The following is a 15,209-nucleotide window of genomic DNA, read 5'->3' on the forward strand; positions in this document are numbered from 1 at the left end:
TGAGTGATTACGGAAGAATTATTCTTGCACCCACTTTTGCTTTAGTGGTTGAAGGAATAATACTTGTTTATTATAAAGTGATCACTCATGCTTTGATAGTTGTAAAATATAATATTTGTTTATTGTAAAAGTAACAACTTTTACTTTAATGATGGAAGTGATAATATTTGTTTATAGAAATATTCTTCCTGTAATCACTTTTGAATATTATAAAAGATACTTTTATTAATCAATCGGCCAATTGATTTTAATAAAAGACTCTTTCATGATTAAGGGTGTATATAAATATATTAACCAATATGCATGAGAGAAAGACACAAGTTACGAACACCAAAATATTCTTCTGCAAAAGGAATTCTTGTTTCTGCCAAAACAAGAATTTAATCTCTGTCTTATCCCAAAGTGATATTCGTGTAACCCAGGCTATAAGGGTCGAATAATTACTTTCGGAAAGTGATACCACGATTCAGTGATTTATCCGGCTATCGATTATTTTACCCTACACGAAAGAATTTAATAAAACCTCCAACAAAATATATATTGAGGAGTAATCGTACCAGTATGCTTACATATGAGTGAGTATTTATACTATTAAATAAACTGCACAATTCCTATTCGATCAAATATAAAAGTAGATGAAATAATATCGATATAGGGAATTGTCATTCAAATTGAATTGGGTGGATGAGAATTTAATATCACAACACAAGTTTTAAAAATTCAGATAAATATTTTTGCATGATATCAAAAGATTTAGGTAAGTGGGTCCGTATCCTTTCATCGCGACTGGTGCGGGTTCGATTCTATAGGGGGAGGTTTACCGCATATTATGTATACACAGTCAACCTTAGGGTCTGTGGTCCCTACGATTTGCTACTGGCAGGTGTAGGTGCATGATAAAATCAATCCGGTTCACGTAAGTGCGAAGATTCGAGAGCGGGTTCCTTCTAGCGTGTGTGGGGTGTCTTACCAACTAACCGGCCGTTCAAAAAAAAAAAAAAGAAAAGATTTAGGTAAGGTTTCAAATTTTCCCCATAAGCTTAACAGACACATTTACATGATATCTAATCACATCTGTCTTACTACTAGATAAATGATCAAGCTCAAACATACCATTTATTTTACTGGATCACATTACCTATATTAATGTTGCATTTCAAGGATCCGTTGATTTCATTTATGGCAACTCTAAATCACTCTGCAAAGTACCTCCCCTCCAACTACTTTTTTCACATGTCAACCAAATTTGTAATATTGTGATGGTAATTTTCTCAGATTCTGTTTATTGTAATTCAGGATGTACATTGCATTCCATAGCTGATAAATATGAAGCAATTGCAGCTCACCACAGGAACTCGATACTGGATTTTCTTTTGTAAACTGTTCGGTTAGAGGAATTGGTGGGCCCATTTATTTAGGAAGAGCGTGTGGGAATTATCCTCGAGCAGTGTCTTGATATTGTAATGTTGATGATATTATAGATCCACTTTTGCTATGTTTTATATAATGTGTGGAACCACGATGAAATGATATAATGCAAAGAAACTTGGCATAAAAAGGTATAGAGTTTATGGATGTACATATCAGCAATAGTTTTGAATTAAGTCTACAATAGCATAGCAAGAATGTATTAAAAGACTAGTCTGTTCTGATTACCATTCCACTAATGTTTTAAGTGTGAATTGGAATATTTGTATAAAATTGCTTCTAATGCATATGTATGATTGTTTATACACCAGTGAAACTAGTATATGGTATACCTAATCCAGCAAACCAAAGTTTCAACTACTTGGTATGCAAATGCAACAGAGAAATTTCCACAATGTTAGTACATACATCTAAAACATCAAGATATATCCAAGTCAGCCGGAAAAAAATACAACTAAGTGAATAAATCCAATGACAGGAAGCAGGTTGATCGTATCATTACAGATAGACCATGATCGGACCGGGATCCATTAGAAATGCCCGACGGTTTGCAGTCAACATTCTGGTCAACAATGAATTTTCACGTTATTCACATTAACGTTGTGTCTGAGTTGAAAATTTCATTACTATATAAATCTTCATTAACACTAGCCATTGAATCTTTCATAGCATAATCCTTACATTAAAGATATAAACGTAACATTAAAGGCATACACCATATGTTTTATAGCATCAAATATAATAAGGAGTAGACTAAAGAGGAAACATCATACACTTGCACATAATTACGAATCGTTTTGGGCGATCTATGCTATAAAGGAAATGTGGTTGTGATGCTAAGCGAAGCGAAAGTAACTGTCTAACATCTTCTAGCGAAATTTTGTATCGATGTGAAGCCTGAGCAATAAGTGAGATACAAATCTTAGTTTCAACAACATTATTAGTTCTCGTGCGGTTGAGTTTGTTTTAATCACTCCGTTTTCAAATTTGGCATCCTCTTTTCATTGATTCGCTTGGTTGGAGATGACGGGCAGCCCGGTTACTTGCGTGTCAAAGGAGAGTGCCTCAAAAATTGCTGAGAAATTTGGCGAAGTCATTGCAGTGGCAAAAACGTCTTCCGATTTGGGTAACGTCGCTTCTTTGTTTGCCTTTATTAAGTCGTCAAACACAAAACACATTCACGATACGGTTGAGGTGGATTTGGAAAATGAGGTGTTTTCGAGATGCAATGTATGGGTATCTGAAGTTTCTGATTTTGAACGTCTTAAGCGAGTTGTGTTTGATTCCTTTGATGAACGACTGATGTTATCCACCAATCGATACGTGGTTTCTAAAGGTGCGGTTATGGCAGATAAACAAGTTACTCCTAACAAGAATTCCGTTTATTTTTCTCATTCTGATATGTTAGAGTACTTCGATTGAGGCTAGAGTTGGTACCAATTTAGATCCTGCTAAAAACACAAATGCAGATGGGTTTGTTACTGGTTTAAATGCTTCGACTATTAAATTTGGTTCCACAGATTTTGTTAACGATGTTGGAGTGAAGGGTACTCCTGTTGGTTGCAATTTGGTTGAAGATGTTGTAGAGGTTCTTGACGAATCTAATGAATTAGATATTACAGTGGGTTCTTTTGGTGATGTTAGGAGCAAGTTAGTGAAACCAAATCAGGTACAAGACATTTTTTATGGTGCACAATCGGATGATCATTCTCTAAGTGGTGATAATGTTAATTTTGATTGTATAAAAAAGAAAATGGGGGTTCGCTCTAGTATTGAACCAAATCAGGAGCATGTTTTTGTTGATGGTATTAAGAGTGCATCTTCACAATTGATAAACAAGGTTATTGATATGTCGGAACCGAATGATGATAACATTACGTTTGCGGTTAGATTAGATCGTTTAAAGAAGGAGAAAAAGAAAACGAAGGAAAAATTGTTGGCAAAAAATAAGGTTGTTTCGAACGTTGAAAGGCTTGAACCGGTTTTGTTTGGTCGTAGTGGAAGGTGTTATTGTGATTGCGAGGTCCCATCGTGTGAAAGTTGTTGTAAAGCGAGGTATGTTAGGAATAAAGATGTTTCAAAATGTTTACATAGTGATGCTAACCCGAGGTCAAGAAAGAAGGCGAAGGAGGTGTCCACTTCGGGTCCCTATAAGCTTAAAGATAACATTGACGACGTGGATTACGGGGACGCAATTCAAAACTTGTTCATGGGTCCTCAAGATGGAAAAGACGGCGGCTCATCGGCAATCGGGATAGGAAATATGTCCGTGGAGGCTTTCGCGGCATTCGACAATATGATGATACGTTTGGCCGCGGAGAGCGCGCCCGGTGATGGATCCGCTAATGTATTATCTTACAAGATTGAGAATCGATCCGGGAAGAATTCTATGAAAGAGACGGTTAATGGAAAACTAAAAAGGGCGGGTCCTCGAGGTTGATGTTGTGGTCCGTCTTTGTTCTTCGGTTGTTCTTGTTCGTTATTTTTTCATGTTATAGTTATTCGGTTTAATTGGTTAGTTCGATTGTAAGGTTTTTTTCGGGATGTTAGGGAGACCCGTTTATAGATAGCTTTTGTTTAGTTGTTTTCTAGGCGTGAGCTCCCCGTTTCTCCCATCGTTTTGTATTCTTGTTGAGGGCGTTTTCTTTTGGAAAACAACCTCGGTTCTATTTGAGTATTCGTATTTTCGCCGAAAAAAAAAAAAATAGATGTGACCTTGTTTGGTTGAAGTTAGATTGGGGTTATTAAAAGCAAAATCTATTGATTTATCAAACAATTGTAAATTGTGATCTTTTATTTACCTTAAGAACACAACACACATACACCTTAATGTATGAAAAGTGACAAACATTTTTACTTTTGCTGATAAACATTCTCACATAAGTTTATTATTGTTAATGTTTTTTCATTTTCTGGTTACCAGCATTCTAACGTTCCATTCTAAAAATAATAACTAAGAAATGTTTACCATCTTTTCTGTTGTAAACCATCGTGTAACACATGTTGGGCAGCATTCGTCTACAACCGAGATTCTTTGTCGGTAGAACATGCCTATTAGTTGCCTAAAACCTAGATTCTTCATAGAATAAATATATTGGTTGTTATCAGGATATTCTCATAAGAGATTTCAGATGCAAAGCTCAATACATCACATTTTGAGGTGATTAGAAAAACAGTCGAAAAAATCCACAATTATGCCACATAAATACGAACAAAATAAAATACTTAATTTTCCCGATAACTTGAACCGGGATAACCTCCATTTGTTTACCATTTAATATGTATACTAGTAGACTACTATTATCCATGACATATATCTTCATAACTACGCTATGTCACAGCACCAACTCAACATTTCCTTCTCATCATTAACTCACCAACCCATGACATAAGTCTTCATTACCACACTGGACCCATTTCTATTATTTTATTACTAAACTTATTATCAAAATAATTAAAAAACAAAATTAAAGAAAATTGATCGGTTGAGAGTGATTAAAGTTCCGTGAATGAAAATGCCATACAATGACACATACTATCACAATGAAACTTTGGCTAAGGCAGGGACGGTTGCTAATATCGAGGACATTGAAGGGCAGTAGCAACGGTGCTACCAACCTCGCAACGATACTTGTGGCCGTAGAGTAGCAGTTACTATGTTAACAAATTCAAGATTACATCATCTTCACAAAACTACCAACTTTAATTATTCATGTCACAACTCACAATTTTGCTACTTTTAACTCTGTTTTATACATCAATTCAATATGTTGCTTACATGTAAAGAAAAAAAGAACAAGTAATCTCCGATCAAGTGTCCCATATCATGACTACCGCGATCACCCCAATTCCCAACGTTACCGCCAACAACTTATAATGAGAAGCATCAACAGAACTCGGCTTCTGTGCTTTATAACCGCGAAGCAAATGGTTTATCGACACATACACAAACACCCCGCAAGCTATTCCCATTGATATTGCGAATATCCAGTCAGCAACCCGGCCCTGTGTCGTGGCATCAATTATAATTCCGATTGCCACACCAATTGGACTTGAAATCCCAAATGCAAAAGCATAAGATGCACACGATAACAAAGGGCGGTCTGGTATCATTCTTAAAAGAGCAATTCCCATTGCAATAGCTGCAAAGATCTTGTGAAGTGATATCGTCCATAACGCTTTCCATGCATCCGCTTTGGTGTCTGCGATTCCAATTGCGATTCCTTCGAATACCGAATGGAAACATAATGCAACTATCAGCAAGATGCTGTCCCCAAGTGACGAAGCTGATGATATTCCCATCTTCGTAGGGGCAGTTTCGTCTTTTCCATTACTATTGTCCCCTGTTATCATCAACAAATTACAATTGTTGTTCATTGTACTGCTCGTACAAATTACTTATTAAATCATGTCTTAATGACAAACAAACGAGTTTATTATACTTAGTAAAAAAAGGTATATTGCATACTATCAATTTTGGCAAAGGAAAATTGCCAAACATAATGCAATTAATAAAAAACAGGTGCGTAAATAAGCAGAGCTACTTGAGATCGACTTGTTAAAATCTCGTTTCGGTCTAAGCTTAAACAAGTTAGAGCTAGCGCCCGAGCTTGAATATAGTTTGAAGATTGTTTATCTAACAAGGTCGAACTCGAGTGTCTTATATCGAGCTCAAACACGCTCGTGAGCATAAATGAGCTTTTCATTTTATAACATATAATTGTATAATAATAATTATCATCAAGGTTGCAAAATACGTGAGACGGGGTCGAGACGGTCGGGTCCTAAAAAGGTCGAGACGTTCGAGACGGGGTCGAGACGGGGGTCGAGACGGACGTTGACCAAAGTTGACTTTTAAATATATAAGTATAAAAATGCTTATATGTATACATATTTTAAAGCTAAAAACTTTAATTAATTAATTTATACCGATAATTGCTATCATCGTTAATTTAATACAAAAAATTCAAACTAAAATACGATATATTTTACCGATTTTATCGATTTTCTCCCTTTTCTGAATGTTGACCGACTTTGACTCGATTTTTTTCACTTTAACCCGAATTTTGATCGTTGACTGTCATATTAGACGGTTTTCTACGAGACGGGACGGACTAGTCACCAAACCGTCGAGACGGGCGTCGAGACGGCTCGAGACGGGGTGTTTTGCAACAGTGATTATCATACATAAACACGTAGAACTCGAGCCGAGCTCGAGCTTGTATAATATCAAACGAGTCAAGATCAAGCTTAATATGATAGGCTAGAAATGATACAAACTAAAGCTCAAGCTCTTCCAATTTTAAATAGATTTGCAACATTTAGTAAATCTAAGTATTATGGATTTACAACTACAAATGTGACAATACTTGCAAACTAAGGACAAAATTTGCTCAAATACACTAAAATTGAAAATAAGGAAGTTTAGGTACAGACCTTGACCTTCAAGATCAGAACTGTTTTGCTTTCCATAAACGTATGAAATAACAGAATCGGCAAGCATAGTTAGCAAATAACCAGCACAAGCCAACATAAAAGCAAACGGGTATTTAACGGTCGTTAAATCCCCAAACGTTTCATTCGCATCACTTAAAAAATGCATCATCGCCGTTCCAAGAAACACGCCGCCAGCGAACTGAGTTCCTAAAATCAAAAACCCTTCATTCCATTTCAGAAAATATGGAGACACACCTCCCACAAAAGTCCCAACAAACACTAGTATTAAACACCATATCTTTACCAGAATTAATGATTTTGATCGGAGGTTTGGTTTTGTTGCGCCGGCGACGTCATCGTCGTCGTCTTCGCCGCCGTGGGTAGAGGCGGAGAGGATGAGGCAGAGGAAAACGGATGTAAGTAACAGGGAACGAGACATTAAAATAAAGGATTAATTATGAATTTTTAAGTTTACTGTTGTTCTACAATACAAAGAAACTAAATAAATATTTTGTATTTGTATTTTTTTGTACTTCCATAGAAGATACCGAGCAAAAGATGTGTAGTACAAACACATGTCTGATGTCTCGTTATATTTTTGTCGTCGAGGTCAATTGTTTGTCTTTATATACACAGTTTCTTTAAACAATTGGTTTTTTATTTTATTTTATAACCTATGTTATATGTTATAAAATACTCCATACTGGTTTGTGCATTTTTCATCTATTGATGATGATCATCTTATTTTAATGGTAATCATTATTTTAGGAAAAAAATAATCTAAAACAAAATAAAATACTCCATACCACTTTTTTTATTACTCGGTATATACAGCATCAAAATATTCGTCAAGAATTCTAAATGTTAAAAACGCTGCTAGAGCACCTAACAGATCTAGCATCAGGTCGCGCTGCACCTCTTGTAAAGATGGAAGTCAACACGTCAAATCCTCTTCTAATGCTAACAATCGAAGGAAGACCTCTGCGGCTGTAGATAAACCCTTGTCTCAGGAGTCGAACTCAGTGGTGTGCGAGGTAAATGGGCCAGCAATGGTGCTCCATGTATATTCATCAATGTATATGGACCCCATAATGACCCGGATAAGATTCGTATGTGGGACTCTCTTTCAGCGTTTATCAAAAAATATGAAGATGAAGCTTGTGTTGTTTGTGGAGATTTTAATGAGGTTCGCAATCAAGATGAAAGACTTAACTGTGAGTTTAATGCAAGCAGGGCTAGAAAGTTTAATGATTTCATAACAGGTAACAATTTGATTGATCTACCTATGGGCGGTAGGAAATTTACTCGGGTCAGTGAAGATGGATTGAAATTTAGCAAACTTGACAGGTTTCTCATAAATGATCATTTCAACCTCATGTGGAGTAACCTGTCGGTCATTGCTCTAGAAAGGAGTCTGTCCGACCACTGCCCTATTATTCTTAAAGATATTGAGAAAAACTTTGGTCCTAAACCTACCAGAGTCTTCGATGAGTGGTTAAAGGTGGATGGGATAGATTCTCTTGTTAAAGACACATGGGATGAGGAGTGTACAGATGGCTCGCGGCTTGATTGCAGATTTAGAAATAAGTTGAAAAAATTGAAGGCCCGTTTGAAGGAGAAGTGTAGCTTAACATTTGGGCAAATTGATGGGGACATAGAAACATTCAAGTCAATCGCCACCAATCTCGAACTTAAAGCAGAATCTGTTACACTTTCGGATATTGAGAAAAAAATTTGGAAAGAAGCAAGGAAAAAGTGGCTAGAAAAAGAAAGAATCAAATCGAATATGCTTAAGCAAAAAGCTCGTGTGCGTTGGATCTCTGAAGGTGATGATAATACTAAATATTTTCACACCTTACTCCGGCAAAGATATGCGAAAAATAACATCAGGGGGATCCCAGTTAATGGGATTTGGGTGGAGGAACCGCAAGAGATAAAAGAAGCCGTGTTTAAGCATTTTTCGAACATCTTTGAGAACACAACAATAGAGAGACCGAGCATGGAAGATCTACATTACCCATCCTTGAATCACGAGGCAGCCACTGCCTTAGAAGCCCCCTTCGTTGAAAGTGAAATTTTCGAGGCGATACACGATTGTGGTAGTTCAAAAGTGCCAGGTCCGGATGGTTACAATATGCTATTCTTCAAGAAATTCTGGGACACCATCAAGCTTGACCTAATGGCGGCTATCCAATGGTTTTGGGATAAGGGAGAATTTTCACGAGGTTGCAATGCCTCCTTCATAACCTTGGTGCCAAAAAAGGCAGATTCGATGAGTCTTGGTGATTACCGCCCAATAAGTCTAATTAGTAGCTACTACAAGATTGTTGCAAAAATTCTTTCAAATAGGCTTCGGCGTGTTGTGCCTAACCTTATTGGTTCCGAACAGTCCGCCTTCCTGAAAGGTAGATTCATTCTAGACGGTGCACTCATTGCAAATGAAACACTTAGGTTTATTAAGTCCAGCACGAAAAAAGGGCTTATTTTCAAGGTGGACTTCGAAAAAGCCTTCGATTGTCTTAATTGGGATTACTTGATGGAGGTGATGTGTTGCATGGGTTTTGGTGAAAAATGGAGGGGGTGGATTATGGCATGTTTAAAATCATCCTCGGTTTCAGTCTTAGTTAACGGATCTCCAACCCGAGAGTTTTCCTTGGGTAAAGGAGTCCGCCAAGGAGATCCACTTTCTCCTTTTCTTTTTATCATAGCGGCGGAAGGTCTGAATATTCTAGCTAAGGCGGCGGTAGAAAAGAACCTTTTTAAGGGAATCCAGGTGGGTCATGATAAAGTTCTTGTATCGCACCTACAATATGCCGATGATACGATCTTTTTAGGGAGTTGGGAAAAGAACAACACACTTAATCTCATCAACATTCTCAAATGATTTGAACTTTCCTCGGGTCTCAAAGTAAACTTTCACAAGAGTTTTGTCTATGGTGTTGGGATTTCTTACGAAGATGTGGAAAATATGGTGGTGAGAATGGGGTGTAAAGCTGGGAAACTCCCCTTCGTATACCTTGGTTTACCTATTGGTACCAAAATGAGTAATGTAGCGGCTTGGCAACCGGTGATTGAAAAATTCAAAAACCGACTTTCGGATTGGAAAATGCGTTCGACTTCTTTTGGTGGTCGTTTGGTTCTCATTAAATCGGTTCTAAGTAGTCTACCGTTGTATTACTTTTCGCTTTTGTAACAGACTGAAACCCGGGCTAGTTGTAAGTGGACTATTTTACCCTTAGGGTTTATGCTAAGTCTTAAGTGCTTTTTATTTTAATTATTTAATTAGTGTTTTATTATATTTGTGTTGTGTCCAGTTTGTGACAAGGGTCCCAGAACAGGTTTGTTTATTTTATTTGGACCTCGTTTGGGTTACCTAATCCTGTACGAAAGATATCAGATAATTGGTAAATACCCGTGTGTTGCACAGTGTGGGAATTAATCCCAAATATGTGACTAGTGTACTGCCTTCTTCTTCCCATTTCTAGAATTTTCCCAAACACACCCGTACCTTCATCCCTCCCATCTACCAAACCCTAATTCTCCATTGTTGATCTTGAGCTCAAATTGGTCTTAAAATCACGTTCTTTACACTCTACTGATTCTTTTAAGGTATGAATCATGAGCTTTTATGATCAATTTAGTGTTAAAATGGCGTTTTTAAGTGTATTTGTTCAAAAGCTTGATTTTGTGTCAAAATCCATGGATTTGATGTTGTTATGGTCAAAACTTTGTGGGTTTATAGTCTATAACATGTAGTAATTGAGCTGTGGTAAGTTTTGGTGTCGAAAACGAGCTCTAGATCGAGTTTTGGTGAATTTAGTTTGAAGTCCGTAGGTTGTGTTCAGAATCTGCAGATGATGAACACAGTCGACCGACTGGCGAGTGAACCGACCGACTGAGTTTGACTTTCGGCCGATTGTGGATATACCAAATAAGTCGACCGATTGGGAAAGTCAGTCGACCGGTTGTGTCAACAGTCGACCGACTGTCTACGTCAGTCGACCGATTGAGGAGACAGTCGACCGACTATGTGTCCAGGGCAGAATGTTTTACCAAAATGCCTTTTTCTAGCCGTTATGCTGCCCGTTTGTATTTTGGTGTTCAGGATGTAAATTTTGAAAGTGCACAAGTGTAAAGCATGAAAATTTTAGCGGACGCATTTTTTTATGAATTTGCTATAATTCGCTGTCAGTGTGTCTAATCTTGATGGGAACACTATTCTAACTTGGTTTTTGCTGTTCTCAGGAGATAAGGACAAGGAAGAAGCTCAGAAATAATAACTGAGCAGTTACTGGTAATTGGTGAGTGGGTCTATCTACGGATAGAGTTTAAGTAGCATATCATGCTACTGTGGTTGACTCTTTTACCATGCATAGTGTATAAATTTCCATGTTAGAATAATAATATCGTTGCCGGATGTTGTATGTGAATTTTGTGTACACTGTGTGAATGGTACCAGTCGGGCAGGGAGACTGGGGACTCGAGACCGTGCCTAGGAGAGGTTAGAGTCCGTATGAGGTCAACCGTGCCTAGGGGAGGTTGGGTCCATAGGCTACTAATTGTGGAGTATAGTGTGAACGATGCACCCCCTGCATCTGGATAACTATACTGTGAATTGAGTAGCAGGGATTATCGGTAGACTCAGGCCCGATCAGCTGGGAGTCATGTGCTCGTACAAGCCGCCGATCCTCGTATTGTCTTATTGTATGCTAGTTGGTAGTTAGCAAGTGTTGTTGTTAGTATATAGCTTGTGTGTGGCTTAAGCTATATCTGTTAGATAGATTTCATTCACTTAGCAGTGTTCTAATCCCCCACATGTTTCCCCCTTTGCAGGTTTAGGTACTACTAGATGGGATGGGTATTGATGCAGAAGACATGTTTGACAACCCAACTCTGATGTGGACTTTTGTATAAATAATGTTTTGTAAAAACGTAACACCGTTTTGTAAACTTAAACGTAATTGCACGGATTAATGTAATGACGTGTCATATATAGTGTTTGTAAATAAAGTCTTCCGCTGTGTGTTTAAAAAAAAATGGCCGGTGTTACAAGTTGGTATCAGAGCATGGTTTGGCAGCAAATACGTGCGCGTATTTTGTTCCCAAACCCTGAGGCAAGTCAAACAGGTCTGTGGGAGTGGGGGCTAAGTGAACATAGGATATACGTGTGTTAGTTGTGATTGAACTAACTGTTATCCACTAAGCTTTTGTGTAAGCTGTTTTGTAGCACAGGTATGGCTGATAGAAATGCAACTGGCCCATCCAACCCCGGAATATTCAGAGCACCAGAAGAGGGTGTTGAGTCTGATGATGATCAGAGTAGTTACATCCTCCAGTTAGAAAGTAAGCTAAAAGAGGCTGAAGACAAAATTAATGAGCTTGAATTGGCGAGGCATTCTGGAAATGATGATACGCCACCTGGATTCCCAACCGCGCAATCCCAAACAATACCTAATATGCACCAGAACCAGTTTCAGAATCAAATACCTAACCAATACTATATGCCACCGCAAAACACTTTTACTTACCAAAATCCCATGATGATGAACCCATACCAAATGCAAATGTTCCAACAACCTTACATGCAACCACCCAAAAGATGTACTTATAAGAACTTCCGTGATTGCAAACCCTCCGATTTTTCTGGAAGTACTGATCCGACTGTAACTCTCAATTGGTTGCGAGAAATTGAAAGGGTATTTGAAGCGTGCCAGTGTGAACCCGAGCTGAAAGTGACATATGCTAGTCGATTGTTGAAAGGTAGGGCTATGATTTGGTGGGATTCTTTGATTTCCAGTATACCAATGGAGCAAGTAAGTATGATCACGTGGGAGCAATTTCATGGGAAGGTGTGTGAACAGTATTGTAATCCGTTTGATATGAATCGAATCAAGACTGAGTTTTTTGAAATGAAGATGACACCTCAAATGACGATCGATGAGGTAGTAGAGAAGTATATGGATAAACTGAGGTTTGTACAACAATAGGTGCCAGACGAAGCGTCTCGTATCCAGCATTTTGTTAATATCATTTTGCCAGAGTACCGAACTTTTGTTAGAACAGCTACATCGTTGTCTCAAGCTGTTGTGATGGCTAAGATGGTGGAAAGTGATGTTCAGGCCGCTAGAAACAGAATGTTTGGTTATGTGCTACAACAAAGTGGGCAAGTATCTGGTCAATCAGGATCTAAATCCAAGAAGTCTAGTGGGTTTAAATCAAAGGGTAAAAGTGGTCAGAGTAGTTCTGGGTCTGGATCAGGTAAAGGAAATTGGTGTCACACGTGTCGATCTTCTCATAGTGGTCAATGTTCTGAGGCTACAAGAAGATGTTTAAAATGTGGTGTTGTTGGGCATGAGTCTTCAGCATGTCCGTATCCGAATAGTGTGTGTTGGAGTTGTCACAAACCAGGACATCGTTCAGTTAGTTGTCCGTCGAAGAGTGGTAATTCCGAGGCAGGGTCAGGGGCGCGTTCGGCATCAGCCGGAGGGTCAACTACCTCGAGTGGGCAAAAGAGGAAGAACCCTCCAACAGCAGAGGCTAGAGCTTTTCAGATGTCGGTTGAGAATGCTGTGGCAACCGACGAAGTGATCACCGGTATGTTTCTAATCAACTCAATACCTGCTCGCGTATTGTTTGATTGTGGTGCCAATAGGTGTTTTATGTCCCTAGATTTCTGTACTAAGTTGAATTTACCAGCTACTATGTTACCCAAGTCGGTTAGTGTAGAAGTAGCCGATGGTAAGACCACACCCGTCACAACATATGTGTCTGGGGTTTGTATAGAGATCGAAGGGAAGTCTTTCCCAGTGACTTGTTTAGTGTTACCTATTCCTAGCTTTGATGTAGTATTAGGAATGGATTGGTTGAGCTCTCTTAGGGCTAATATTAAGTGTGATAGGAAAATGATTACCTTTCGTTCGACCGATGGAACCCGTGTTGTGGCCCGAGGGGAGCGGGGTGGGTATAATTTTTCGTTGATAACCATGATGAAAGCTAAAAAGTCGATGGCAAAGGGCTGTGAATCATTTCTTGCATATGTAATTGATGCGAAGAAAGAAAAGAAAACTGTGGCTGATATTCCGGTAGTATCAGAATTTCCCGAAGTGTTCCCAGATGAGTTACCAGGTCTGCCGCCGGTAAGGGAAGTTGAATATAAGATTGAGTTGGTTCCTGGAACAAATCCAGCTACAAAAGCTCCATACCGATTAGCGCCATCTGAAATCCGTGAAATAATGTCACAGATTCAGGAGTTATTAGATCGTGGGTTTATCCGACCGAGTTCTTCACCGTGGGGTGCTCCGGTATTGTTTGTTAAAAAGAAAGATGGGTCAATGCGTATGTGTATTGATTATCGTGAATTGAATAAAAGAACAGTGAAAAATAAGTATCCATTACCTCGAATAGACAATTTGTTCGATCAGTTACAGGGTGCTTCATTCTTTTCCAAGATAGATTTACGATCCGGGTATCATCAGGTTCATGTTGCTGAATCAGATATACCGAAAACAGCGTTCAGAACTAGGTATGGTCATTATGAATTTCTTGTCATGCCGTTTGGGTTGACGAATGCGCCAGCAGTCTTCATGGATTTAATGAATAGAGTGTGTCGTTCGTTCTTAGATAAGTTTGTGATTGTGTTCATAGATGATATACTAGTGTATTCAAAGACAGAGAGTGAACATGCTGAACATCTGAGATAGGTTTTGAACTTGTTGAAACGTGAGCAACTATTTGCAAAATTTTCAAAATGTGAATTTTGGTTACGTGAAGTGCAGTTTTTGGGTCATGTGATTTGTGCCGAAGGTATAAAAGTTGATCCGACAAAGATAGAAGCGGTAATGAATTGGAATTCTTCGAAGACTCCGACTGAGATTAAGAGTTTTCTGGGATTGGCTGGTTATTATCGCAGGTTTATCAAGGATTTTTCTAAAATAGCAGGTCCGTTGACTAAGTTAACTCGTTAAGATGTAGCCTTTCGATGGACTGATGAACAGGAAAAGGCTTTTCAGATTTTGAAACAGCTACTGTGTCAGGCACCAGTGTTAGCTTTACCAGAAGGTTCAGACGACTTTGTGGTATACTGTGATGCGTCATATGCTGGGTTGGGTTGTGTATTAATGCAAAGAGGTAAAGTAATCGCTTACGCCTCGCGACAATTGAAAGTTCATGAGAAGAACTATCCAGTGCATGATCTTGAAATGGCTGCAGTAGTGTTTGCTTTGAAACTGTGGAGACACTATTTGTATGGAACTCATTGTGTTATATGTACAGATCATAAGAGTTTGCAGTATATCTTCTCACAGAAAGAATTGAATATGCATCAGAGGCGATGGCAAGAGTTGATC

The 15,209-nt window shown here is 38.4% G+C and overlaps 1 protein-coding gene across 2 annotated transcripts; it reads right to left on the minus strand.

Annotated features, from left to right (window-relative positions):
• Nucleotides 1-5,110: 5,110 nt before the first annotated feature.
• On the minus strand, nucleotides 5,111-7,437 carry LOC139852729 (zinc transporter 11). 2 transcript variants are annotated; one of them, XM_071842059.1, is made up of 2 exons: nucleotides 6,871-7,437; nucleotides 5,111-5,771 (listed from the first exon to the last, which is right to left on the minus strand). In XM_071842059.1, exons 1-2 carry the CDS (start codon nucleotides 7,301-7,303, stop codon nucleotides 5,239-5,241), a joined length of 966 nt encoding a protein of 321 aa, XP_071698160.1. In that variant the 5' UTR covers nucleotides 7,304-7,437; the 3' UTR covers nucleotides 5,111-5,238. The 2 variants fall into 2 exon arrangements, with proteins under 2 accessions (XP_071698160.1, XP_071698159.1); XM_071842058.1 differs by having other exon boundaries at nucleotides 6,865-7,435.
• Between the last annotated feature and the right edge of the window lie 7,772 nt (nucleotides 7,438-15,209).

Source organism: Rutidosis leptorrhynchoides, chromosome 6 (assembly GCF_046630445.1).
Source record: "Rutidosis leptorrhynchoides isolate AG116_Rl617_1_P2 chromosome 6, CSIRO_AGI_Rlap_v1, whole genome shotgun sequence".
NCBI lineage: Eukaryota > Viridiplantae > Streptophyta > Magnoliopsida > Asterales > Asteraceae > Rutidosis > Rutidosis leptorrhynchoides.

What these genes read in the sequence shown, in the direction of transcription:
- LOC139852729 (XM_071842058.1), bottom strand. Translation starts at nt 7,303, where the DNA reads ATGTCTCGTTCCCTGTTACTTACATCCGTTTTCCTCTGCCTCATCCTC. An exon ending in TTCTGATCTTGAAGGTCAAG is followed by an intron (nt 5,772 to 6,864) that starts GTCTGTACCTAA and finishes TGATGATAACAG; the next exon opens with GGGACAATAGTAATGGAAAA.